Source organism: Mustela putorius, unplaced genomic scaffold (genome assembly GCF_011764305.1).
Source record: "Mustela putorius furo isolate JIRA1106 unplaced genomic scaffold, ASM1176430v1.1 tig00003898_pilon_pilon_pilon, whole genome shotgun sequence".
NCBI classification, from domain to species: Eukaryota; Metazoa; Chordata; class Mammalia; order Carnivora; family Mustelidae; genus Mustela; species Mustela putorius.
In genome coordinates, this window is record NW_025422047.1 from 21,101,866 (window position 1) to 21,128,727 (window position 26,862).

Below are 26,862 nucleotides of genomic sequence, written 5' to 3' on the forward strand. Positions count from 1 at the left end.
GAGTAGCTTACTTGGGAGACAGTGTGTTTACTGGCAACTACAGTTCAGGGGATGCACATGGAAGACTGGGTTGGACCCTGTAAGGAGCTCCAGCTGCGGTCGTCCACAAGACCACCCTCTCTTGTCATTTTTTTTTTTTAACATCATTTAGCACTGTAAGCACTCCTCTAAACACGTTCTTAGTGGCTAAGTCTCACACATTTCTCATTTTCTTTCTCTTTCTCCTCTTCCCCATGCAGATTCCTCCTCCTCTTCACCATCATTGTGTCTGTGAGCCTGAAACTTGGTCCTGGGTGGTCCTCTCATTTCACCATTCCCACCCTGAAATCTCACCCATGTCCATGGCCTCATTCGCCCCCGATATAAACAACACAAACCTGATATCCAGATCTATATCTCCAGCTCCCATCTCTCTTCTGATCCCCAGACCTATGAAGCCACCTCTTATTCATCCTCTTAACCTTGGGTGACTCCCAGGGACCTCAAACTCAATACATTCAAGACCAAACCCATGTTCTTCCCCCTGTAATGTGGTTGTCCTCTACTGCTTCTTTCCCCCAGTGAATGATACCCTTGTCACTCAACCATGGCCAGGTGCTCAGGCAACAGTCCTCACAATGCCTCCTCTTTACCTCCGTGCCAAATCCTTTACAAAATGCTGTCCTTTTACTTCCTATGTAGTTTTCACTCGGCTTCTCTACATCTCTACCACCGTTAGTCAAGCTATCTTTTGCCCAGACTGCTTGGCCTTCTAACGTATTCTGCACCCACATTGTTTCTGCTTCCTTTCCCCTAACCTTATTGCTAGTGCAAGTGGAGTGATTTAAAAAAAAAAAAATGCAGATCTGTTTGTGCCCCTTTCCTGCTTAATAGCCTTCAATGGCTCCTCCTCACCAACAAGGTAAATTCCAGAAGCCTCATACATGCTTCTGCAGGCTTGATCCCATGCTCCCTGGTGCTTCACCTCGCTTCTCTCCCCAGACTGCACTCATCATACTGGCCTTCTTTCAGTTTCCCCAATGCCACAGGGCCCTTGCACTAGTTGGTCTTTATGCCTGAGGTCTTCTTCTCCCCTAGTCAAGTTCTCATCCCTCAGTTATCAGCTCAAGCATTATCTGCCTCAGCGAAGCCTTGGCTAACCCCTGGACTTGCTACTCAAAGTGTGATTTAAGTCCTTGAATCATGATTCAAGCCCTTGAATCATAATCTCCCTCTTAACCAGATCCCCAGGTATATGTATAACCACATCAGAGACTTAATACCTAAGAGATTTAATACCTAATAGATACTATATTCTCTAGTCTAAGGGTAAGGGCTAGAAAGGAGTGTGCAGATAGTCTCAGCCAGGAAATCCATTGCCTCTTCTCTCCACTGAACCACACACTTCCAATTTGTCCCCTCTGTTCAGAAATTTCCCAGATATGGGAACTCTTCTAATCCATTAAGCAGCTTCCCACTGCTCTTCTACCCTAACTCATTTCAGTATCTCTTTAGGGTTTACTTTGGTGTGTTCACAGCCAACATTCCTTGGAGATTCAATTGTGCTGTGTCTGTCCTGGAATTATATATAACCCCTCACCTTTATGTGGCACTGGGTCATTCACATGCATTATTTTGTTACAGCCTCACAACCCTGTGAGATCATTATGATCATTCTCCTACTAAAGGTAACACCAGGACTCAGAAGGACTGAGAGGAGCTACCTGCACGCACGCAGGTGCATGGCAGACCTGGGACTTGCACTGAAATCTCGGACTCTTTCTGGCTTGTTCTCTCAACATTCTTTCTGGGAGATGATGGAGAATAGCCATTATATCGTCAGCACACAAGGGTGAATTTGGGTGACCCTAGAATCTGGGAGTTTTCTTTTGAGAGTGAAATGAGAAAGAAGGAGCCAAAAATGGAGAAGACAAGGCATTGGGGGAGGCAAAAGACTCAGACTGTGACTGAAGTTTGGGGTGCCTCTAATCCAGTCACGGTGCCAAGATGTCATCTGGGGAAAATACAATGGAAGCCATGGATCTGTGGCTTGGACTTTTTCCCTGTGGTAAGTGGCTGCAGTGATCTCCCATCTAAGCCATGGCTTGTCATTGTCACCAATGCTTTGGGACTATGGACTAACAGCACATTGCATTCACAAGAGGACCCTTGGCTCCTCTAATAAAAAGTTTGTCTAGAGGACGGTCAGCAGGAGGCCTAGGAAGGGGGGCTGAAGGAGCCAAACCTTCTTGCCTTAACCTAAGGGAGTGGGCACCCAGGCCAGCCACCAGCACTGTCCAGTTGGCCAGAGCCGTGCTGTGGCACCATACGAGGACAGGCCTTCACTGGGAGTGATCTCTTCAGCTCGGCATGTTTCAGGGCTCTTGTGAACCCGACCTCTCAGCACCTCTCTATTGACATCATGTGGCAATGAAGTCTTGCAGGAAAGGACCCCAGTCAGTTATCAGTGTCTGCCTTCTGGGAATGCTAGGATCAGACTCTTCTTGGTGCTCTCATCCCTGGGGCCTCAGCTCAGATATTACCTCCCCAACGTCCTGTCCAAAGTCTCCTTCAATGGTCTCTCCCTCATCCAATTAGTCCCTCACATCACCCTGTTTATTTCCATTACCAGCAACTGTCAAATCTGTGGCAGGTTTTTTTTTTTAATTTATTTTAACTGACTCAGTTTTATTCATCCCATTCCACAATGCGCCTTCAGAACTGTGCTTGGCACATCGTGGGAGCTGAAACCCACCGAATGAGTTGTTATTTTCAATATCAAAATCTCCCCCCAAACCTAAGGTGTGTGTGCCCACCAGTTTAGGCAAGGGGCACCAGGCTTGGCCCCTCCCCCAAGCACCCAAGAAGCAGAGTCAGAGAACCAGATAGCAGGGCTCACTCAGGCCCAGCTCTTTCCAGCTTCCTGTGGGGAGGAGCCCTCAGGCCTCTCCCAGACCTCCACATTCTCGGTGATCCATGTCCTGCCCTCACTCTCAGCCAGCAGTGAGGCGCTTATGTTCTAGAGTCAAGAACCACGACAAGAAAGGGGCTCCGGGCGGCCCCAGGTTTCAGCCAGCTGATTCTCTGCGGGCCATGTTTCCAGAGGTGCGGTGATCAAGAATCTCCCCACCACAGGCTAAGACAGAAGAGTCCAGTTCCTCCCTGCCCCTGACAAAACAGGGAATACTATTAAATATAAATAATTTATACAAAATGGCTCATACAAAAAGCTGTGGGAGGGGTAGGGACATCTCTGTGAGAGACTGAGATGACCAGAAAGGGAAAGATGCCCACACCTCTCCTGGTCCTTAAAACAGAGCCCTCCGGAGGCAGCCCAACTCCCAGCAGGGGGCTCTGGCAGGCAGAAGAGAGGCAGAACAGGGCCGAGGGGGGCTCAGGGGGCCAGGCTGGAGAGCAGAGTGGTGAACTGCAAGGCCTGCCCTGCCAGTGCCGCCACACACTGCGCCATCTCTTGGGCCGCAGGGTGGGACGGGTAGCCCAGGGCAGCCCCTTTGACAGCCAGGACGGTGGCCCGCAGTGCCTGGCCCAGTGCTGTCCCTGCAGCCCCAACCTGGGCTCGCAGAGGAGCGGAGGCTGCCAGCCGGCCCAGAGTGTCCCCAACAAACACCAGACGGTGAGCAGCCACCACCACCCGTTTGCCGTGGGGCACGAAGAGGCGTGGGGGCTGGTTGGCCTGGGTGCTGGATGTGAGGGCCGCCACGGCAGCCTGCAGGGCTGAGTAGTGGCTCTGGCACTGGCCTGCATAGAAGTGCAGGAGCTGCAGGTCTCCAGTGGGCAGATCCAGTGGCTCCTCCGGGCATGGGGCCTCCTGATGGCAAGAGCAGTGGTTGATGGGCACGCCTGCTGCAATGAATGCTCCTTTTGCAGCCCCTTCCTCCCTCTTTCCCTTGCTCAGCTCCTCATTCTTTCCTTTCTGCCCGAGCTCTTTGCTCTGCCTACCACAACCTTTAAATTCTCATAGCCAGGGCTAGGAAAGTGCTGGGAGCAGATGACAGAGCAGTCTGGATTCAAACTAGTCTCTGAACTTGTTTCCTTAGCTCTAAAACGGGGCCTCTGGGACCACATTGTCCAGCATCAACATAATGCGAACCACATGTGTAATAAAGGTATTTCTAGTAGCCATGTTAAGAAAAGTAAAAAGAAATCAGATTTTCCCCCTAACTCCAGATATAAAAATTGTTGTAATCTCAACATGTAATCAATATAAAAATAACTGACGTTTCTTTTCACTCTAAGCCTGCAAAATCTGGTGTGCGTTTGGTTTATACGTACAGTGCCTTTCAATTCAGCCTAGCCGCATTTCAAGGACGCGGTAGCTGCACGTGGTCAGGGGCCACCATACCATATTGGATGGTGCCATTCCAGTGTCTGCTTCCCAAGGCTGCAGCATAGTTACTGCCGCAGCATGCAGCGAGAACTTAGAACGTTGCACACGGTGAGCACCACTCAAGTACTAACTGGGGCTGTGATCAGTGCTGACCCATGCAATGTGCTTATTAGCATGGGGCCCACACTTGGGATCTACCTGAGAAACGGTAGCTACAATGCTTAGGACCATTCTAGACAGTCAAGGAGACCACCTCAATTTCCTGAGGCCCAGAGAGATTAACTGGTGACTTCAGGGCCCCTGGCTTCTTACTGGTGGAGCTGGGATTAGAAGCCAGGTCTCTTAGGAACCCAGGAATTCACAGTTGGAAGGAGCCTCAGAAGTCACCTGGCCCAGCCCCAAATTCTGCTTCCCTGGCTGTTTGGTTTTCTGATTCTTCTCCAACACATTCTTTCCCCTCTTTCTGAATTCCTGATATCCTTTTCCAGGTTCCAGCTCCTTCCTGCTGAATTCTTGCTCCTCTCTATCCCAGCTCCGGCTCCCCGAGTTCTTACCCCCATCCTAACCTCCCTCCCTTGCTGCTTCCCCCAAGTTCCTGTTCCTCCTTCCTGTTCCCACAGGATTACCTGCTGCTCCGGAAGCCCCCTCTCCAGCAGTTCAGGATCCCCTGGGCAGGCTTTATCCAGGGGCCTACATCCCTGAGCTTTATCCATGCCCTGTAGGAGGGGCCAGGGTCTCAGTGCAGGGGTGGGGGAGCAGGGCAGGTACCCCCTTCCCTGTCCCTCTTTCTTCCCCAGGTCTCTCCTGCCATCAGAGGTTGTAGGTTCTTGATTCCAGGTCTGGGAGAGTTCTGGTGGCAGGTCAGATAGCTTGGGGACCCCAGGCTGGGTTTAGATGGAGTACAGCACCAGTACAAGTGGTGGGGCCAAGTATTGGGGTCCAGGCCCTAGGGTGCAGGGCCAGTGGAGGAAGGGAGGAGGAAAGAAAGGGAGAGTCCCTCTGGTTACCTTGGGGGCATTCCTGGTGGGAGGGGAACTTACCTTCAGGTGGACATAGTCGTACTCTTCAGCCATTGGGATGCCCTCATACTCATTGTGGGGTCCTGCTGGATCGTCCTCTACCTCCCTGCCCTCTGGATCCTCCTCAACCTTGGGGCCCCCATAGCCCGGCAGGCGGGGTGGGGGTGGGGGTAGAGGTCGGTCCTGGATGCTGCCTTTCCGGCCTGGAGCAGGAGAGGGAGCGGGGGAAGGGCTGGGGGCCTCAGGGACAGGCAGGGCAGGCAAAGGGCGGCGAGACAGGCTCTCAGCTGAGGGCAAGCGGGGCCTGTGTGGGAGTGGGGGGCTTCTGGCTAGAAGCAGGGCCAAAGCGTCCAGGTCATTGGAGGCCGAGGCTCCTGGGGGCTCTGGAGAAGGAGGCGCCTCTGGTCCCAGCAGGGGCACATCGTAGATGCCCTCATCAGTGCCGCCACCTTCCCCATCTGCTAGCAGTTCCTCCGGCGCTTCGTACAGATTGAGCAAAGCTGAGGCCCGTTTCAGGTTGGAGGGGGCAGCGTAGAGGGGGGGCTCGGGTTCCCGGCCCCCTTCCCACTCCAGATCTGCTTCCAGCTCTGATGGCAGCTTTGGGGCCAAAGGCACATCGTAGGGAGCTTCATCCTCTCCAGGGGGCTGCAGGGCACCCTGGGCCAGAGGGCGGCTGAAGGAGGCAGGGGAGTCGTAGGGACCATTGGAGGGAACTCGGAGGGCCGTGGGGGGCACGTCATAGACCTGGAGAGGGAGCCCAGCCACCAGTTATTGTCAGATTCAGCAGGGGACACCCTCCCAGAGTCCTCTGCTCCCTGCCCAGCATATACATGGGTGTCTAGCTCTCACCTCCAGGGCGTCTCCAGGGGCGGCTGTCTGGGTCCCACTCCCTCTGGGGACCTTGTAGATGGGATCGGGGGAGGGCAGGCAGGGTCCGGCCTGAGGTCCTACGGTAGGACAGGGCCGAGCTGGGGGTGGTACCACATATACCTGGGGGATCAAAACAGATGGAAGGGTCAGGAGTGGGGACCAGAGAAGCAGAGAATGTATGCCATAAAGGAACTTATACCCTTTCTGGCCCCCATCCCGTGCCCATGGGGAGACAGAGCCCAGGGAGGGTTGGCAGAGAGGTTTCACCCAGCTCTGGGTCCATGAAGAGCTGCAGTCTCAGGGCTCGCCTTGCCCCCACCCTGCTGCAGGCACCAGCAGAGGGGAACGGGTCTCTTCTGGCTTGGGGTGGGGAGGGCTCCAGCTCTCACCTCCTGGTCCTCATTGCTGTGCTCTGGGGCTGGAGATGGTGAGCCAGGCTGGGGTGCTGGGCCGGCAGGAAGGAGCTTCACTCTGTTGGCGGGCACAATGCCCTGCTGGCCATGCAGCGAGCAGAGGCACCAGCCATCCAGGCCACCAGCGCCCTCCCTTTGCAGGACCCGGAGGACATCCCCTCGGCGGAAGGATAGCTCCTGGGGGGACTCAGCGGTGTTGTCGTACAGTGCCCGGGCCAGCTGGGCCTGGTGGGGGAGGCGGGAGTGGGGAGAGGGGTCTCACACACATAGCAGGTCCCTTGCTCAGAAATATCACAGAGCTCCCCACATCCCTCAGGCTACAGATCTGAACTGACTCAGCCCTTACTGACTGGGTCCTGCCTTGTCTCCAGCTTCATCCCCTGTTCTCTTCCTCTTCCTATCTATTCCCTGAACTAGAGAGATTCTTTCCCACTTCAGGGCCTTGGCACTTGTGGTTTCCTTTACTCTTGCCTTGACTCATCGCCTGACTGGCCCTTTTTCATCCTTCAGTTCTGCTGAAGTGTCTCCTCCTCAAAGAGGGCTTTCCTTCATTCTTCTTCCTACCCAACTCTGTGTCGGTCTTCACCATTGTTTCCTTCATCAGACTTTACATTATTTGCCTACTTCATTTCTTATTGTCTATCTCTTCCCTTACCCTGTAAGCTCTGGGAGAACAGAACAGGGACTGCTCTATTCCTGGCCCCTGCCAACGGGCTTCACCTGGAATCAGGTCTGAAGGAACATGTGTTGCATGAATTCCCTCCAAAGCTTCGTGTACATGAGAAAGACCCGCTAAGGTTTGCCCGAGACTCTCCTTCACCTTCCCTGTTTCCCAGTCAGCATCCCCCACAAGCAGAAGTTTAGACTGAATGGCAGCAGAGACCCAGCAATCCGCGAGAGACTGGGAAAAACCCAGCACAGACAGTGCCTAGGCATAAAAAGGAAGAAAACAGAAACTGAAGCAACTGTTTTGTTCTCAGTCTCTGCAAAGAAGGTTCTATCAGAGGAAGCTGAGGTTACCATGGAGAGGAGAAAAGAGTATACACTCTACTGTGTGTGTGTTTGGGGTGGCCGAGCAGGGAGGGTGGGACTGGCAGATCAACCAAGAGCAAACATTTGTCAGCCTGTTTCCAGTACTGTCTGGTAGGGACAGCTAAGCTTTGTTGCTTTGAGATCCACTTGCTCAAGTGGAAAAGTCACAGATAATCAAGTGAAAATTATGTATCCAGACACTTTGCAAGTCTTTACACTAATCATCTTATCTCATTTAATCCTAAAACACCCTTATGAGGATGGAGCCATCATTATCCCATTTGGAAAGGTGGCTGGGACATAGAGGGTAGGACTCTGCCCCCAACAGAGAGCTGGTGCTGCTGGCAGAAGTGACTTGAACCCCAGGCTGTTTGACTCCAGAGCCAGTGCTCTTAGTCACCCGCTTACTGCTTCTCCACCATCACAAACATGAGGTTCTACTTTCTTCTTTTTCTATTAGTGACTTAACCTCTTGGTTAGGTAGAATCCATGACTCCAACATGACTCAAGCACATATGAAGTCTTCGTTCTACCCGATTTCCCTTTGCTATTCAGCTCTCATGGGGCTCCGGTCCCATGTTGCCTTTGATAGAATCAGGCTTCCACCACTCACTGTACTGGAACATGTTCTGGTTGGGTTGTGCTTGCCAGGTGACTGTGCCTGCTGGCGGGCTCCCAGGCGATGGTGGTGGACAGCAGGAGTTAGGCATCACCGAGCAGGTAATCCATGTGCGCTAATTCAGTAGAACATCTCAAGCTAAAGGTCTCTGGCAGGGGTGCATTTGGTCCCAGACCCTGGAGAGAAGGAGGCCTGGCTCAGGCAGCAAGAGTGCATGTTCCTTTCATGGGCATTTCCCTTGTGTGGAGGGGGGGTCCAGCCCTCTCGGCTGGGTGATTTTAACAACAAAGGACTTTTCCTCTTGCCTGGTTCCACACTCATCAAGCCATTTTCTGACTATATTTTGGCTTCTAAAGGATATTCTCCCACAGAAAGAAAACATGCTAACCAGATGGCACAAATTTCTGGTTACCTCAGCACTTTTCTTTCTAATTGTTAATTAGAAATTAGTGTTTTGGGTTAGGCGGGGGGGGGGGCGGGGGGCGGTGAAGAGCACAGTTCTGAGGCAGACAGACCGGGGCTTCAGTCCTGGCTCTGTCCCTTTCTAACTGCATGACTTTGGGCAGGTTGTTTGACCTTCCCAAGCCTTCGGTTTCCTCCTTTGTAGAATTCCGTGGCCATATCCAAATATCCATTTCTGGATAATAACAGCGCAGGGTTATGGTGAGGACTGGAGGAGATAATGCAGCAAACCACCAGGACAAAGCTTAGGACCCACACGGGGCCTATATATGCTCAACAAATATTAGCTACTATTAGGATCCTGTGAGTTTGATGAATGTGAATGCCACCCCCCACCTCTAGGTACAAAGAAAAATTTGCCTCCTGGGACTACAAAGCTGACCAGCTGACCTAAGCTAGCCTTGAGCCACCATCTTTATGTCAGAGTACCCCTCCCTTTTCAGGACCTCCCCCTCTCCAGGCTCTGAGTTCAGGTCTTCTCACCATCATACAGACTGAGGAGCTAAAATGAGTTTGGTCTGAGAAGGAGTGAAAACTGAACTCGCCCTGGGAGTATGGGAGGATGTCAGGAGCCATGCTTCTCGTCTTTCCAGCCTCACAGTCCTCCTGCCCAGAGTACCCATTCGGAAGGCACCAGAAAGCAAGAGGCAGCCTCGCTTTCCCCGGAAATCACAGCATCTAGGGAAGGGTGGAAAGGGGACAGAGTTTCTTGGACTCAAACTGTAAGGTGTGCAGGGCAGAAAGCAGAGGTGGGCTGTGGAGAGCTCCTCCTAGTGTTAAGGTTTGAATTCTGTCCCAACAGGCCAAACTTCTGGGCCTCACCATTTCAGGAACTCAGGCCAGAGCTGTTGATAGACTGATTGATGACGGGTGTGGCCACTCTGCTCTACCCCCTCCTCAGGGGCCCAGCTGACTTGTGAGGGAGTGGCTGCCTTAACTGGGGGGTGGCAGTGGGCCACAAGCTTTCTGGGAGGCCTCCTCCCACCCTCCCATCATGCCAGCTGTCTCCTCCCTTTGTCCCCAGTCCCCGGAAAGTGGCCAGAGGCTGGCTGACATCACCTCTCCTCCTCCCTCTATTTTCTCTCTCTCCGTGCCTGATCTCCCTCTTTAGCTTTATTTCTCCCCTTCCCTCCATTCTTCCTCTACAGAAGGGCCTCTTTGGCCTCTCCTATTTTCCTGTAGCCACCTCCATTCCTTCACCCCCTCCCAACCTTTTTACTTGCCTCCCAATCACAAGCCCCTGCCAACCACCGGTGGCCATCTGTTCCCGCCCCTAAAACAGCAGATAGGACTCGGGCTAGGCTTGCCCCCTCCCCTCCATCCAGGGGCAGCCTCTAGAAAGAAAAAGAGGAGAATGGGGAGGGGGAGGAGAGAAAGGGGAACCTAGACCCAGAAGGAGTTAGGGAAGGGGAGTGAGAGGGAGAAAGGGAAACAAAAGCAAGGGCGGGGGGTGAGGACACAGCCTCTCGGAGGAGAAAGGGCCCAGGGAGAAAGACAAAGAGAAGGCAGAAATAAAAGTGACAGGAGTGCAGGGCAGGCCGTGGAGGCCTATGGCCCGCAGCCTCCTCTCCCTGGTGGACTCACCGACGTGGCTATGGCCATGGCCTTGGCCTCCCGCGCGGCCTGCTTCAGGCCAAGCTCGGTTTCGCTGATTTCACCAGCGGCCGCCCCGCATCATGGAGGCGGCCCCCGGCTGCGGCGCCTGAGTCGTGGCCTCCGCGGAGGTTGGAGGAGGAGAAAGAAAGCCCACAAAACTCCCCAAATGGGAGGCAGCTTGGCCGGGCAGGAGGAGGAGCGGGGCGGGCCGGGGCGTCGCTGCGGGACCTCATCCAAGGGCGCGCGCTCCGTGCCGTCCCGGGGGCCACGGGGTTGGCCAGGCCGCCGGAGCCGCCCGCCCTAGGCCGCTGAGGGACCCGGGGTTCGCATGGGACAAAAGCTCCCTCCCAGGGCCGGGCAGGCGAGGAGGCGGGAGCTGGGGCAGTGCTCGACGCCTCGCCGGGCCGCTCGGGACGGCCCCGAGGGCTGGGAGAAGCCGCCGGGGCGGTTGGGCTGGACGGGCGAGTTCAGGGGCCAACCGTCCCCAGCTGGGGGCCGCGGCGGAGAGCGGTGCCCCCAGGGCTGTGGTCGGGGAGGCGCGGCTGCAAGGGGGTGGGGCGAGCGAGCACGGAGACGTTCGCCCCTTTTCAGACTCGCCCAAGTTGGCAGAGGGAGGCCAGGTTGGCGCGGGAGGCCTGAGAGCGTGGCTGTGGGGCTGCGTCGCCGGTGGAGCTGCGGGTCGGCCCAGACACTCGCACGCCCGGCGGCGAGGCGGGTTCACACTCACGCACACTCGCCCTCTGCACGCCCGGGACTCAGGGGGCGCCGCGACGGAACCTCGCTCCCCGCACGCGGGCTCGGCCCGAAGGAGGGGGACGGCCTTCCCCACGCCGCCGCGGGGCCCACCCGCGCGCCCCCACCCCTCGGCCCGCTCACGCGCACCCGCCGCAGGGCCCCTCGGCGCGCTCTGGAGCTCGAGGCAGCTCCCAGGTGGCTCTGGGGACGGAGAGAAAGGCCACAAAGCAAAGGAAGCAGCAAAGAGAAGGCGAAGGAGGAGCAGGGGCCAAGGGTCCAGACTCGCCTGGAGGGGGGCCCGGAAGGGGGGGCACTGAAGGGGCTGCGAAGGCTCCGGGGGTCGCGCGTGGCCTTCGGGCTCAGTCCCCGCGCGCGCGGCTCCCCTTCCCTCCCCTTCCCGGGCTCCCAGCTCCCTCTCTGGGTAGCTCCTTCCTCCACCCCTCGGGCCCTCTACGCCGCGGCGCGGGGCTCAGTCCTGGGGATTAAAAGAAAGGAGGGAGGGGGAAAAGGGAGGGGAAGGGAAGGGGCGGAGGAGAAAGGAGGACGATCCCTCCGAAGGCGGGTGTTGAGTTTCAGCTCGGGACCCTCGGGCCAAACCGCGCGCCCCCTCCCGGGCCCGCTCCCCGGCGCCTCCTGCTCCCGACGTCGCGGCCGACCTCCGGTGGTCTGGTGAGCTCCTTCCTGGGAGCCTCCCTCACCCAGCCGCGCCCCCGCTCTGCCCCGCGAGCCCCGCGCCTCTCTCTGCGTCCCTTTCATGAGCCCCACATCTGTCTTTCCCGTGGGAGGGAGCGCGCTCCTTCCTCCTTTCTGGGGTCCTCAGCCGAGCGTCTCTTCTGCCTTGGCGTTGCCTCAGCAGCGGTGACAGGGTTGGCCAGCCGCTCCTGGAGGGGATTGGGCGGCGGGGGGGGAGGTCTGCAGCTGGACATGGATTCGGGCCCTGGCAGAGAACATGAGCCTGGTCCCAGAGCTGCAGGCGGGCGGGTGGTGCCGCCTCTTACACTTTTCTGCCAGTCTGGGCCTGCCCCCACCCCCTTTCACTCTGCAGCCTCCGGAGCAGGAGTGGGGACTGTGGGCACAACAGGGCAGACCTCTTTCAGAGGAGCTAGGATCAGCTGAAAGGACAGAGTACGGGGGTTCCCACATCTCTTTGGTGTGCTGTTTCCCTCCAGCTACCCCCATCTCTTGCATCTCCCTTTTGGGGGCACACCTCAAGGCCTCTTAGGCTGGAATGGAGCCTGCCTTCTTCCATTTTTGAGGTTCCTGGTGTTGAAAAAGTGAGCTGCCATACAGGATTGAAAAACTGTGTTAGATTTTCAGTGTTTACTTTTAACAAATTAACACTTCAAACACATAAAACAGAGGATGACTATGTATAACCTAATTTGGAGATAACATCAGAAGTCTAATTTAAGGCCCTTTGTGAACCTGAGGCCTTGAACAGGTGCTCCCCTCTTTCTCTCCTCACATTACACAGGCCCACACATCCAGGCATTTCCTAGCAGGGGAGGGGGCCACCAGCCCTGTCTCCCTTTCCCTGTCACCTAGGACCTGTGAAGAAATCCTATGCATAGGGGAGAAGTAGGGTGGGTTAGGAAAAGATTCTGGGGTGAGCGTGGGGATGGGCACTACAGTATTGGTGCTGGACTTGGCTCACAGACCTGAGAATGGGCCTGGGAATTATAAATAGACTTAGACTCCTTAGGATGGTAGAGAAACTTAGAAATTTCCAGATGGATTTGTAGGGAAGGAGAGCTCCACATCCCAGCTCCAGCCCAGTCCAATCTCCTCCAGACCCGAGTCCTGGGGGTGCCTGGCTGCCTGGAACACAGACATTCAGATGCTGGGGAGTGACTTGCTTTGCTCCGCCCGGGGACTGCCAAGAGTAAACTGGGGCCAAGATGGAGGCGGGCAGGAAATCCAATTCCCAAAGATGAATGTTCAGAGAGGCACAAGGAGAAAGAGACAGTGGCCGAAGAGGCAGGACTAGGCAGGAAAGAGGGGCAGGCAGAATGGTGGTATGGGAGGTGGGCTTTGAGGCTCACTGCCTGAACTCAGTGCCCAGGGCAATAAATGTAGGTGAGGGGGAGCTGCTGAGTACAAACCTGCAGGAAAACAACACTGTGCTTCTCGGAGGCCCAGGCATGAAGGGAGCCAGTCACACTCAGGAATGAATCTCCAGTTTATTAACTGTGCGACCTTGGTCCAGTTATGTAAAGTCTCTGAGTCTCAGGTCCTGATCTGCAGCAGTGTCTTTGGTGAAGAGCAAAAATATGTAAAATGCCTATAGCACAGAGATCTCCCTCCATGGCTTTTCCTCACCTTGGCTCCCTGGCTCCACACCCCCCCCCACCGCCTCCCACTGTCCTTTCATGAAAACGGAAAGTGTTTCTTTGTGGAGGCCAGGAGGAGCCTTTTCCCCGTCCTTATCTCATCTCTGCCTCTCCTTTGCAGGGGTTTAAGGCAATTCTACCTTGTTCAGGGAGAGCTCTGGGCTCCATGTGAGGTTGGGCGGAACCCAGGCTGGGCAGTTAGACCCGGGGTGGGCGGTGGGCGGTGGGCGGCTGCCTCAGGTAGCTAGGCCTCCACTTGAGGGCTTGCCTGGGCCATATCCCAAGGGTAACAGGGAAGGAACCCTTCCATCTGGCTTTCTGGGCCCCAAGTTCTCCCTGCTTCCCAGCAGGGCCAACTGCTGGTTTCTCCCATCCCTTATCATGACTATTCTTGCTCCTCGTGCTGCTCAAAATGCAGGTACTCAGGGCTTCTTCCAGTTCTCCTCTCTTGGGACCGCACAGCAACTAGATTACCTGAGTTCTAATGCTGTTTCAATACTTAGTGAACTTGGCAAGACCTCTTGGAGCCTCTGGTTCCCTGTCTGTAAAGTGGGGATAATAATTAAATCAATAACTTCAGGCTTTTTGTGAAGATTAAGAGATTCCTGAGAACAGTGCCTTGCCCTGCTGTTAAATGTTGGATAAAAGCAACTATTATTATTGCTATTTGAGGCCAGCCCCATGGAGGCAGCAGCAGGTCAAAGACACAGTGTGTGTCCTTGAGAAACTCACATCACAGAGACCATGCTTGAATCCAGTCAGGACCTTGAAATAAAATCCAAACGCTCTGTCACAACCAGTAAGACCCTCTGCGATCTGGCCACTGCCCACCTTGTTACTTTATCTCATCCCGCTCTCCCTTGTCCTTTGTTTTCCACCCACATTGTCCTCTCTAGCTCGCAGATACTTCCAGCTCTTTCCCACGTCTAGGACTCTGTCTGTCCTGCTGCCTCTGTCTAGACCACTCTTCCCCCACTTGTTTTCCATCGTCATGTCAAATTCCTAACCCTCAGAAAGCCCTTCCCTGGCTTTCCAAGTCCGAGAGGCACCCTCCTTCCATTCCCCTCAGCCTCCTATCTCAGAATGCTGTTGCGTTTTCTTCATAGCACTAATGATTATCAGACATGATCTGGTTTCCTTGTTTATTATCTGTCTCCTAAAACGTAAGCTTCACAAGGCAGAGATCTTATCTGGCTTGTCCTCCTCTGTCCTCGTAGCATTCAGAATAGTGCCTGGTCTCTACTGGCGCTCAGTAACTACCAGCTGAGTGGATGAAGGAACAGGGCAGCTGTGACCCTAGGACAAATCTGAGTAAGCCCAGGGCTTCCATGGGTGCCACCAGCACTGGGCTGAGGGGAGAGAGTTGTGGGGCTATTTGCCCAGTGCTCCCAGATTTTCCATGTGTCTCCCAGGCCAGACAAGTTTCTCTCTTATTCCTTTTTTTTTTTTTTTAATTCTCTTTCTTTTTTTTTTTATTTTTAGATTTTATTTATTTATTTGACAGAGAGAGATCACAAGTAGACAGAGAGTCAGGCAGAGAGAGAGGGGAGGAAGCAGACTTCTTGCGGAGCAGAGAGCCCGATGGGGGCTCGATCCCAGGACCCTGGGACCATGACCTGAGCCAAAGGTAGAGGCTTTAACCGACTGAGCCACCCAGGTGCCCCAATTCCCTTTATTTCTTAAAGACTCGCTTACTTATTTGAGGGGGTGGGCAGGGAGAGGAAAAGAATCTCAAGCAGACTCCCCACTGAGTGTGGAACCTGACATGGGGCTTGATCTCAAGACCCCTGGGGAGATCATGACCTGAGCTGAAACCAAGAGTCGGACACTTAACTGACTGAGCCACCCAGGCGCCCCACACAAGGTTCTCTTTGAAGGCAGGCTCCCAAGCCTAAGCATCTTCGTAACTACAGGTGATACCACAGATAACAAACCACCAGTACCATTATCACTACCTAATCAGGGCGCTGGAGGGCCCCATTGCTGGCTCACAGGCAGGTTGTGATCCAGGAGGTAGCCCCCAGGGCCGAGGACAGTATGTATGGATTTACTGGTCAGGAGAAGTATTTCAGCATTTTAACTGCTGGTGTGGGGCCTTCCCATCAGGCATGTGCCAACAGGCTTGTGAAGACCCTGCTGAGTCCTATGGTTTCAGTGGTAGCTGAGGTCCAGAGTGGCTCTGAGCTTGTTGGTGCTTTTGTGGTCAACCAGGTTACCCTCTCAAAACCGAAAAACAAAACAGAACTAAACCACAAGAAAGTCTACAAATGAGGAGAAAGGCCCAGAGAGGGTCGAAGGTCAAGAAATGACCAAAGACAGGGGTAGGACTTCAAGGCAGCAGGGCTGTCTTTCTGTGGAAGGGCAGGACAGCCACATTCTAGCTTCTTGAAAGCCCCCAGGGCCTCATGGTGGGGATACTTTCCATCCCATCTCCCCTGCCCTGCCCTGATGGGTGCTGATCCCTCCTCCCAGGGGCTCTGTCAGGCCCCTCTGGCTGTGGGGCCATGCCCAGGCAAGTGAGGACAGGTGTGAGGTGAACTTTCCTATGCTTCCGCCTTCTGCATTCTTCCCATTGTCACCCCGATCTCCCCACACCCCCAAGGATTCCCTGGAAGCTGAAATGACTCAGGGATTCCAAAACTAGTTCCCCCAGGAGGAAAACCCTCTGGAAAATGTTTCTCATGGCAGGGAATCACCCAAAGGAATCCCACAGAGCGGCGAGGAGATAAGGACAGAGGCTGAGCAAACCGGAGGGGTGGGGTGCATGTGACTCAGAGCCCAGGTTCTCAGGTCAGAGCCGATCACCACAGTGGGGGAAAGGCCAGCCCTGGGGGCAACCTAGTGCTCGCAGGGGCCTTCCCTCTGCCTCATAGGGCTTTCTTCAGGATGTCCTGGTACAGAGGGAAGAGGACACCCCAAAGGCCTCTCCTGAAGGGCAGTGTGGGTCTCTGGCAGCATCAACAAGCAGCTGGGATCACTGCCAGCTCTTTTGAGCACCCCCTCCTGGACAGGGCCAAGATGGGAAGATCTGGGTCAATATGAATCTCTGAGGGTCTCATTGGTTTGGGGGGCTCCCACAGGGATCCAGCTCTTGTGGAAGAGCAGTGGCCCCTCACAGCCTTTTCTGGGGTTAAGGGTTTCTCCAGAACCCCCAAAAGCCATGTGCCAGGCAGTGGGTCCCCTCCAGCAGGGCTGAGTGCCCAAGTAGACAGGAATGTCCCTGGCCTCTGGCAGGTTCAGGTGAGACCTGTCCTGGCCCAAACCTGGGTAAGCAGGAAAGCACAGATGGAGAGTGAGGAGGGGGAGGGCCTCTCTTCCATTTGCAGCTGACTAGCGGGTCAGCCCAGTGTGGCTCCTGCGTGCCAGGAGGTTAGATTTGGAACCGGTCAGGGCTGGGGTAAAAAGCCAGCTCTGTCCCTAACTATACAACCTTGGGTAGGTTACTAAATTTCTTGGGGTCTTAGTTGTGTCATCTGTAATATGGGGATACTAGTTTCCATCTCATCGTTTCGTTGTAAGGATAAAATGAGCTGCTTCAGGTACAGGGCCTGGCCCTATCCTGGCACGTGACACAGAGGAGCCAAGGTCCCATGGCACACAGAAGCTAGAGGGTGTGGGGGAGCCTAGGGCAGACAGCAGGGGGACAGGAGTGGGTGATGTGTTCCTCACCTCAGTGCTTTTCCTAAGAGCTCCTGCTCCTCCAGCCACCACCTGTTTCCCCTAAACCCCCGCCTCACCCCCAGTTCCAGGTTTCCTCAAACCCACCAGAACAGCTTCTCCAATTCTCCAGGCCGTCCCCCCAACCTGATCTCATCACTCCTCCACTCTGGGACTGCTTTGCCCTACAGCATTTGAAGGATTCCTCCTCATTCTGCAGTTTAACTTATTCCTGGGTCCCTTTGTTTATTTTCTGAGTCCTTGGTTACTAGAAGAGTATTTTCTAAGGGAAAGCACATGCAAATCAGAAAATATCATTCTAGAGACCATGTCTGTGTATGAGTGTGTTGGGGGTGTGGGTCGTGGGTGTGGGGGATGAGGGGGATGGATGGGCAAGGATGGAGAGGAAAGGCTTGGAGGGAAGTAGGTGGCCTGCTCTCAGCACTGTGTCTCCCAGGAGGGGTGACCCCAGGCTGACTCAAGTCTTCAGGGTCAGGCCTAGTTAAAGCACTTCTGAGCACGGATGCCCCCTCCTGGCCGACAGTGGCCCATGGAGCTGGGGGCGGGGCTGAGCTTGGGTGGACTTGCCCCATGACCCTAGACGGGCAGCTACCTGCTATGGCCCTTGTCCCCAGTGCCTTGGGAGTGGGGGTAGGGGCAGGTCCGTTCTGGAACTGGGATCTCCTGCTGGGCCATAGGTGAGGCTGTTAACAACCAAGCCCTTCCCCTTCCTGGCTTCACATCATTTATGCAATGGAAGCAACCACCCACATCTTCTTCCATCAGACCCTACACATCCAACTGACAAACTGATGGGGTCAAGGCATTCCAGGCAGTCCTGTGGGGTTAGGCCTGCATCCCTGGCCCAGAGGAGATCAGGACAGGGTGGGATGGGGCATGGAGCAGCCACTGGAGTGGGTGAGGGGTAGTGGGTAATGGACAATGAGAAAGATGTCTTAGGTGATGGGGGTCCTAGATGTTGGGGTCATCGAAAGCGAGAAAGGGGTCAGAGAACAGAAGGGTTGAGGGTCAAAGGAGATAGAGGGAAATGTTCACTAAGCTGGGTGACCAGATGGCTGTCTGAGAAGAAAGGGAATGGTAGAGACAAGACCCTGGATGAGGGCATGGGAATGAGGCCTCTTGAAGACAGACCAGATGATGTTCCCTAATTTGGGGTACCAAGCCAACCAGGGGAATTCCCATAACACCAGTTCTCCAGTGCCCAGAATGGCAGAGTACTATTACTTTGACCCCACACCCAGAAAGCTGCAAAGAACAGATTTTCCCCAATAGGCTCCCAAGGTGTGATGTGAATTACAACTTCCATGAATATAACATTTGAGCAGCTTTTGGAAACACTTTCAGGTTTTTTTTGGTTTTGTTTTGTTTTTTAATGTCAGGTCACTCCCTCCAAAAGGTCGTGGAAATAAATTTGAATAAACAAAACAGGTTTGCTGAAAATAAAACCAGGACGCCGCAGCCGCTCCAGTCAGCCTACTTCCACAAGGCCCCACCCGTCAGCCAGCGCGGCACTGTAGCTGGGTGAGCAGCATCAGACATGAACCAGGTGAGTGTGAAGGGGCCGCACAGGTGCTGAGATGTCGCTGAGGGTGGAGAGAGGCCAGGTTCCAGGGCTGGGGCTGGGGCTGGGGCTGGGGGCCGGTGGAGCTCTTAGGGAACAGCTGGGGAGGGAGCACCCTGATTGTTTGAGAGCAGTTCTCTCATTGGCCTTTTCCTGTAGGTGATCGTGTTCTTGGTCATGGCCATGGGAACCCACAGCCTCAATTTTCGCATCCGGAAGGACTGCGCCCACTGGCCCAGCTGCTGCACCGGCAAAAGGCAGGACCCTGCTCACGAGTGGCTGAAGGGGAACACTGTGCTCAAGTTCCCCCGAGAGGCCACGGGCTTCACCCACCACCCAGAATCCTGCAGGGCCAGTGAAGATGGACCTCTTAACAGCAGGTCTATCTCTCCCTGGAGATATGAGTGAGTCTGCTGCCCCCTCGCGAATGCCAGCACATGGGCCATCAGGGCGTATGAGAGGGACTTGGGGGAGGGGTTCCATCCAAGTCCAGCCGGCCCACACCCCCTTTTATCTCAGAGAGGCCATAAAGGTAGAAGCCTCAGGCAAGGCCTAGTCTGGGTGCTAGCTCCCACTCTTAGTGGGTGACTTTGAGCTACTTCCTCAAGGTTTCAAAGCTGTTTTTTTTTTTCATCTGTAAAATGATGTAAGACACCACCCCCCACCCCAGGCCATTGTCTGTAAATGATGTAAGACCCCCCAGGCCAACGTGCAGATCAGATGAAATAATGTGTGTAAAATCTGTACAGGAAAGTTTGGTTCTCTCCTTTTCCTCTCTTCTTCTTCCCCCTCCTCCTCCCCCATCTCCTCCTCCTTCCTCTTCTGTCCCTACAATGGGACATGTTTTTCTAACTGAAATATCAGGGAATGAGGGTATGAAACAGGCACGAAGCACCCCAATACCCACTACCAGTGACCCAGTCCCTAGGGGGGCTGTAAGTGTACCAAGTTAGTGAAATCTTCCACTCTGAGGGTAGCCAGAGCCCTGGGCTGGTTTTCTTTGGTTATGGGCAGTCTTACTCTTCCATTCAGTGTGCCACAAAAATCCTAAAATTCTCTCTTGGTGCCATGATGTAACACGTATTAGGAAGCAGTAAATTTGGGACAATGACACAGAATATTAAAAATTAGGGCCTTAGGGATCCTTGTCTTGTGTATTCTTGGGGTGCCTGTGTTCTCATTCTTCGTAAGTCTAATTCTGGCTTGGCCTTGGTTTTGGGGATGGTGGACAAGTTCGGTGGGTAGGGAGATGGTCAGCTTTGGGTGAGACCAGATCTCTGGTAGAGACTCCAGGTCATCATGCTTTGAAGTGGTCTCAGAAGTCTGGCTGGGTCCCGGGCTAAATCCAACAAGGCAGGGAGCCACTCTGGGAGGCTGGGTGCCAGAGGGCTGACCTGGCTGGGATCCAGACCCCTCATTTGGAGGCCATGAACCCCTGATGACTACTTGGCTGATCTTTCCGCAAAGTATTCTTTGCCATACTCGTCCCACAGGCTGCTCCTCAGGAAAAAGTTTATGACAGTTAAGTGTGGGACACCTGATCCAGCCCTCACCCCTCAGAGATTCATAATGTGCTCAGCATGTTCAAAGTTGCAAGAAGTCTGCAGAAGAGAAACTGTAAATTCAGCATTTCCCAAACTCATTTGGCCCCAGGCCCCTTTTCTTGTAGAGTACTTATTAGGGAACCCACCCTGGGAAAGGCGGCTCGAGCCGAGCCCCAGCTCGTGAGGGCTTGTCTGCATGGAGAACGGTCTTGCAACCCAGAGGCTGTTTCCTGCTAGCCTTTGGGAGGTCCAGACCTTTGGAGCGTCTACATTTCGAGTCTTGTTTTGGCCACAAAACCCTTTCAGAATAAATAAATAAATCTTACCATTCATACTTACCTGTGCTTATAGTAGATGCAGGCAAGTGTCTGGAAGGATATGCAGGCACTGGTCGACAGCAGCTCCTTCTGGGGAAAGGGACTGGTAGGGAGACTGACTGTCTTCACTTTACAGTGTTTCATACTTGGATATAAGAGCGATTTTTACTTTATAATAATAATTTTTAAAAGTCCTAAAAATGTAGTAACAATGACAAAAAGTAACCTCATGCTGGATGTACATGAGATGGAAGCAGCGCTTGTCTGGGGGGCCTCCACATGGCTCCGGGACCAGAAAACCATCCCTCCTTCCCTGCCCTTCACTATTGGTGGGGGAAAATAAATCCCAGAGAGGAGGGGGTGACTTGTTGAAAGTCACTCAGCAAGTGGGTACAAGAGCTGAGTGGGGGGGAGGGTAAAAGCTCAGTCAGGGGGGTCCCACCCCAGCCGCTCCCCAGTCCCATCCCCTGCCTGCCTGCCACGCCAGTCTCCCTCCAGAGTCTGACCAGTGCCTCCTCCACAGGTTGGACCGGGACTTGAACCGGCTCCCCCAGGATCTGTACCACGCCCGCTGCCTGTGTCCACACTGTGTCAGCCTCCAGACGGGCTCCCACATGGACCCCCTGGGCAACTCAGAGTTGCTCTACCACAACCAGACCGTCTTCTACCGGAGGCCGTGTCCCGGCGAGCAAGGCACCCGGGATGGCTACTGCCTGGAGCAGCGGCTCTATCAGGTCTCCTTGGCTTGTGTGTGTGTGCGGCCTCGAGTGACGTCCTAGTCGTGCTGCCCCTGCCCGGTATCCAGTCGGACCACCCGCCACGGCGAGCCAGGATGCCTGAGTGCTCAGCGCTTCCAAAGAACTACCTGGAGCAGCAAGACTGTGGGACAGGATCGGGGACTTTCGGGGGAACCGCACGTTTCACTTTTTAGAGTGGATGGGAAAAGTGGGGCGAAGCAGCAGAGAAGCTTATGGCCACGGGAAGAGGACCTCCTGGCACTTCCTCTTGGGAAAAGTCTTTAAGGCTCCAGAGACCACCTGTCTCTTCCTCTTCTCCCATCCCTAGCTGCCCTGGCACGGCACAAGCACTTTCTTGCTCCTTTCCCCTTTGCCAATGGAGAGCCCGTCATTTCATGTGTTCGTCCATCTGTCCACCTGTCCATCCATCCATCCACCTGTCCATCACTCAGTGACATCTACTTTGCACATACCTTGGTGCAGTTACTAGGCTCTGAGGAAGAGGCTGTTATTGAGCATGGAGAGACTTATCTAAATAAATAATCTGTATTCAAAATGGTCTAATTTATCTTGGCGCCCCCAGTGCCTGAACACCAGGCTCCCCAGCCTGGCTCCTTCTCTTCCCCATGGTCAGATCTCACCTACTACCCTGTCCTTCTGCCTTCCAGAGTTTCCGCTGTGGCCTCCCGTCCCTCCCCTTCTCTGGCTCCCTGGCCTACCCCTGAACACTGGGGTGGGGGTCAGGCTGCCCTCCTGGCATGCTGGAGAGACAGAGGCCCATTGAGGCACTACGGCAGGCACACAGCGCCACCTTGTCCCCCCAACAATCTGCCTTTGTCCTCACTCTTGGCTGCTACAGCCTGGGCCAGGGGGGTGCTGCCTGGGCCGGGCTCCAGCTCCCACCCTTTCTAAAAGGAAAAGGGGGAAAGGACAGCCAGGAAGAGGGGAATTAGCGGAGGGGGATGTAAACTTCTTCAGGCTTGGGTCCTTTGGGGGGCTCCTGGTCTAGCTCAGATTCTCAGCTTACCTCCCCGCTCCTCCCATTTTCTGTGTGGACCTCCTCCTTTCCCCCCTCCTCCCTGCTCTCCTTCTCCAGGCCGGGTTGGGCTCCAGCAACCAGAGGGCTGACCACTCCTCCCCGCCCCTCCCCTCCCCTCCCCTCCCCATGTGCTTCCCGGGGTTGAGGGGCGGGGGCGATGCAGGCACCAGCAGGGGCACTCTGGGCAGCTGGGAGAAGGCCCGTCTGGCTGGACGAGGCTCCTTGGCGGCCCCTCGGCCGACCTCCCCGCTTCTCTTGCAGGCTTCTCCAAGTGCCTCCCTGCTTCTGTTTGCTTCCCCATCTCTCCAGGTTTCTGTTTTCCCAGTTCCCTTCTTAGGCCGGTGGCAGTGGGGGCTGTGCCTGGTGGGCCCCACGGAGATGCTCAGTGCTCGGGATCGCCGGGATGGGCTCCCTGCGGAGGGGGCAGCTGCGGGGCTCCAGGGCTTCGCTGTGGACAAGACTTTCCTCTCCTCCCTCAAAGGCATCCTGCTGGAAACCGAGCTGGTAACAGCCACCTCCCCGACCTGGCGCCTCCATCTCTCCCAGTATGATCTCACTCCCCTCTCTCCCTGCTCAGTGCTCTCACTGGGCTCACCCCTTGGGTGGTCTCCTTTCCGGGGCTCTCTGGATACCGCTCCTGTCCCAGCTACCCTGCCCTCCTTCTCCACCCGCCCTTGGGCTGCCTCTCCCTCTGAAGGCCCTTACAGCAGCTTCAGCAACTGCAGGAAGAGCTGAAGTTAGAACACGACTTTATCTGCGTCTACTCCCCGTGAACACCTGCTCTCGGGGCAGGATCTTCCCCTGTCACTTAGCAAGACCTGAGTGTCATCCTAAGTCCGTGTGTATGTGTCAGTGACATTGCCAGAGCTGAAGGGACCCTTAGTCCACTGTGGAACTACTGTCTTCTAAATCTTGTCTCTTGGTGTGGAGCCAGACGGCTGGTGTGTACCCTGTACCCTGGGCTTTCAGCAGGACACCTCTTCTATGGGTTCCATAGAATGGTACCCCCTGGAGGGGTGCAGCTTGGTCATACAGCTGGGGTCCTGGACACGGGGAGCTGGGAAGCTGGAGATTGCCCTCGAGGGGCCAGTGCCCTGGAGTGTGGCTCCCGCGACCAGGGCTGGGGAGACTGGCAAGGATAGGTGTTGGGGGCGGCCTGAGGAAGTTTCCGAGGAGGGGAAGGCAAAAAAATCTGGCTAGTCCTGTGTCCCCTTCCTGGCAAGCTTCACACCCCCGGGTCCTGCAGGCCTTGACCTTCGTCATCTTCATCTGCTTCACGGCCTCCATCTCCGCCTACATGGCTGCAGCGCTGCTGGAGTTCTTCATCACGCTCGCCTTCCTCTTCCTCTACGCCACCCAGTACTACCTACGCTTCGATCGGCTGAACTGGCCCTGTCTGGTGAGGGACTCTGCCCCACCACATTCTGGTCCCTTACTTCTTGAAGGTGAAATTTCCCTTTTCCCTCCCAGCCTCTCTCCTTTCCCTGGGTCAGTACGGGGCCCAGCTCCTACACAATCACTTAGAGCTGCTCTCCCACTCACTGAAGCTCCCACCCCAGCCCAGGCCCTGCCCTGGCCCCCTGGTCGGCCTGCTCCAGCTCTGCCCACCTCCCCCTGGCCCAGGGTCCTGGCTCCTAGTTCTGGCCACTCTGCATTCACCTGTATCCCTTCCCTGGCTCACTCGTGCTCTCTGTATCTCTTCCAAGTGCTTCATATCGTGCCCAGGGGTCTCTCCATGTAGGGATTCACAGTGCCTGAGGGTAAAGTCACTGACTGGCCTGGAAAACCTCAGGATGATGTTCTCTTGCCTTCCGACTTCCTTTTGACCCTGGTCCCCCTCCCCCCCATCCCCCAGGACTTCCTCCGCTGTGTCAGTGCCATCATCATCTTCCTGGTGGTCTCCTTTGCAGCTGTGACCTCCCGGGATGGAGCTGCCATTGCTGCTTTTGTGAGTCCAGCCCTACAGAGCTCCCCAGGCCCTTGGGACCCCTGGCTGGTGTTTGCACACCACTGGTGCCTCCCCACAAGCCCAACCCAGGGCTCTGGTTCACACAGTGCCCCATCCCGCCCACCTCCCTCTCCCTTGTATGTGATGGCCGGCGGCTTTCTCTGTGTCATCCCAGCTCCTACACACCTACTCCCACAGGTGTTTGGCATCATCCTGGTTTCCGTCTTTGCCTACGATGCTTTCAAGATCTACCGGACCGAGATGGCTCCCAGGACCACCCAGGGTGAGTGTCTGTGCCATGGGGAATGGACGTGCCCCCTTCCCCCCCGTGCCCCAGCTACCTGATCCTGATATGCCTTCCCTTCCTGGCTCCATATTCACAGAGGACCAGCAGTGACCCTGAGCTAACTGGCTCCTGGGCCCAGCCAGACAAAAGGAACAGAGCAGCCCAGACACATTTCCTTTGGATTCCCTAGCCTGCAGCCTAATATCCCCCAGCCAGGCCTTCAGGGATGGAGTCTGGCCTGAGAAGTCACCAGGAACTTATCTGTGGGGCTCAGTGCTCTGAGATCTGGCCCCCGATGAAGCTCTACCGGGAAGGGGGTGTTTTGGGGAGGGAGAGCAGGAAGAAGCTGATCATTCCCAAATTAAAAGATTTGAATCCTACTGGTGTCTTTTTCTTCCCCAGGAATTAGGCAGGTCAGGAAAGCCAGGGAGTAGTCACAAAAAAGCTGCCTGGAGCAGGTCATGGTCCCTTCTCTGCAACCAGGTCTGAGCCATGAGGAAGTGGGACTGGACTGAAGGTGCTGAAGACTTCCTTCCACACCACACTTCCTCTCTACGATCTGTGTGTGCCACGCTGCTTTGTGGTGGGCCTGCTGGTTGGGCTCCCAGAGTCCTGTGTCTGAGAAGGCTCAAGCCTTCCCCACGTGAGTGCCCACCAGCCGCACCTGCGCACACAGGTTTCTTAGGGTTTTGGAACCAGGTGCTTGCCTGGGGCGTGTTTAGAGCTCCCCCTTGTGGTGTGGGGAGGACTTGGCCCGCAGACCACAGGAAAGAGGGCAGCTTGTGGCACCAGATGAAGGCAAAAACCCTCTAGATACTTGCTCTGGAAGAGCTCTTAGATATCAGCAGGTCCAATGCCCTCATTTCACATAAGAGGAAACAAGCCCAGTTACAGGAAATGACTTCTGCACTTGTGACAGAGCTGGGACAAGAACCTAGCTTGCCTAACACCTATACAGGTGATCAGGATATCGTACTGAGCTCCCGGTAGCTCAGAAAATAAATGGCCCAGCCTCATCTCCAGCTCCTTCCACCAGTGGGTCTACTCGACCAGCTTGCCAGCAAGCAAACATTTTCTGAGCATCTCCTCCCTAAAGACCCTGTGCTGGGCCCTGGGGGATTCACAGGTGACAGGAGGGCCTGTCCTTGGGCATTCATACCCAGGGAAGGTGACAGGCTAGTGAAGGATGGTCATGACTGCCCACAGCGCATGCTAGGGGAGGGTTGGGCTGGGCTTTTTGGAGAACAGACACTGCTACAGTACAGGAATCAGCCCTGCCTGGCCCATGACAGCCAGGGTACTAGGGATGTCCCTGCTCACCCACATGGCCTAACTTAGCAGCTCATACAAGCTGGCTTACTATCCCTCTAATGCTGGCTTTCTCCTGCTCTGAAATATCTTCCTTTTTTCTGGGGTGCTCCTTCCAGAGGCAGGCCCTAGCCCCCAAGACCTGCCTGAACCCTGGAACTTCAGTAGAGCTGCTGTGCTTCCTTAGGTGGTAGTCGTGGGCCTGCCTCAGTCTGACTTCTCCAACTTTCCTGTCCTCGTGTCCGGGCTCCTCACCAGCACAGACAGCATCCCCAGGGCTAGAACCAACGGGATTTTGTGTTTTTCTGGGTTTCTGCTCACACGCTTAGGGCTCTAGGCACTGATTGGCCACCCCAAACCTTTCAGGGAGGCATAGCAGGGGCTTCCCTGGCACCCTTTACGAGATGGGGTTACCAGATGCAGGGATGAGAAAGTGGTTAGGAGAACTGGGCTGTAAAGCCCAGGAGGGGGCAGGGATTTGTCTGGAACAGAATGGGGCCGGGACAAGCCCTGTTTCCTGGGCAGGAGTATGACCTGGACGAGACTGTCCCTGGTGGGTGCTCCCAGGAGAGCAGGGGTGTGATCTACAGCGTGTACCTGCTCATACAGCTGTGCCCACCTGTGCCTGTGTGAGGGGCCAAAATGAAGCAAAGCTCGGCTCTGGTCCACAGTGCCTGTTGACATAGGCTCAGTGTCAGCGGGCCCCAGCGTCCCAGGATTCCCCTCTCGGTGAGGCATGACCACAGAGGCCGAGCTCACATGTGGGCCCCAGCCGAAGGGGCCTGGGGCTCCCTGTGGATCGACCAGAATGGTACCTGTGCCAACCCCTTTATGAACCTCCACCCCCAGGGAGCCTGGAGCCTCTCGTGGTATCGGTGGGAAGTTCATCTGGGAGGGAACGGGTGTCCCAGGACACCTTTAACCTCTGCAGCCCACAGCTGGGGTATGTGGAGGGGATCTTTGTCTTCCACACAAAAATCCTATCTCTCTGCACACAGAATTGGTTCACCATGCTGGTACCTTTGTTTTCTCTCCTTCTGA

At 55.2% G+C, this 26,862-nt stretch overlaps 3 protein-coding genes across 7 annotated transcripts; 2 read left to right on the plus strand and 1 right to left on the minus strand.

Moving 5' to 3' along the window:
* Positions 1–3: 3 nt before the first annotated feature.
* On the minus strand, positions 4–11,092 carry EFS (embryonal Fyn-associated substrate). Of its 4 annotated transcripts, none has more exons than XM_045067662.1 (6): positions 10,327–11,092; positions 6,606–6,854; positions 6,196–6,336; positions 5,368–6,090; positions 4,954–5,043; positions 4–3,840 (listed from the first exon to the last, which is right to left on the minus strand). In XM_045067662.1, exons 1-6 carry the CDS (start codon positions 10,342–10,344, stop codon positions 3,184–3,186), a joined length of 1,878 nt encoding a protein of 625 aa, XP_044923597.1. In that variant the 5' UTR covers positions 10,345–11,092; the 3' UTR covers positions 4–3,183. The 4 variants fall into 4 exon arrangements, with proteins under 4 accessions (XP_044923597.1, XP_044923596.1, XP_004755367.1 ...); XM_045067661.1 differs by lacking the exon at positions 10,327–11,092 and adding an exon at positions 8,131–8,259; XM_004755310.3 differs by having other exon boundaries at positions 3,169–3,808; positions 10,327–11,042.
* Positions 11,093–17,481: 6,389 nt separating this feature from the next.
* IL25 (interleukin 25) lies at positions 17,482–21,796 on the plus strand. The gene is made up of 3 exons (XM_004755306.3): positions 17,482–18,627; positions 18,802–19,046; positions 21,027–21,796. The coding sequence occupies exons 1-3, from the start codon at positions 18,619–18,621 to the stop codon at positions 21,280–21,282; spliced, it is 510 nt and encodes a 169-aa protein (XP_004755363.1). The 5' UTR covers positions 17,482–18,618; the 3' UTR covers positions 21,283–21,796.
* A 386-nt stretch (positions 21,797–22,182) lies between these two features.
* On the plus strand, positions 22,183–24,893 carry CMTM5 (CKLF like MARVEL transmembrane domain containing 5). Of its 2 annotated transcripts, XM_013057675.2 has the most exons (5): positions 22,191–22,783; positions 23,526–23,678; positions 24,135–24,227; positions 24,426–24,510; positions 24,611–24,893. In XM_013057675.2, exons 1-5 carry the CDS (start codon positions 22,406–22,408, stop codon positions 24,622–24,624), a joined length of 723 nt encoding a protein of 240 aa, XP_012913129.1. In that variant the 5' UTR covers positions 22,191–22,405; the 3' UTR covers positions 24,625–24,893. The 2 variants fall into 2 exon arrangements, with proteins under 2 accessions (XP_044923804.1, XP_012913129.1); XM_045067869.1 differs by lacking the exon at positions 23,526–23,678 and having other exon boundaries at positions 22,183–22,783.
* The last annotated feature ends 1,969 nt before the right edge of the window (positions 24,894–26,862 follow it).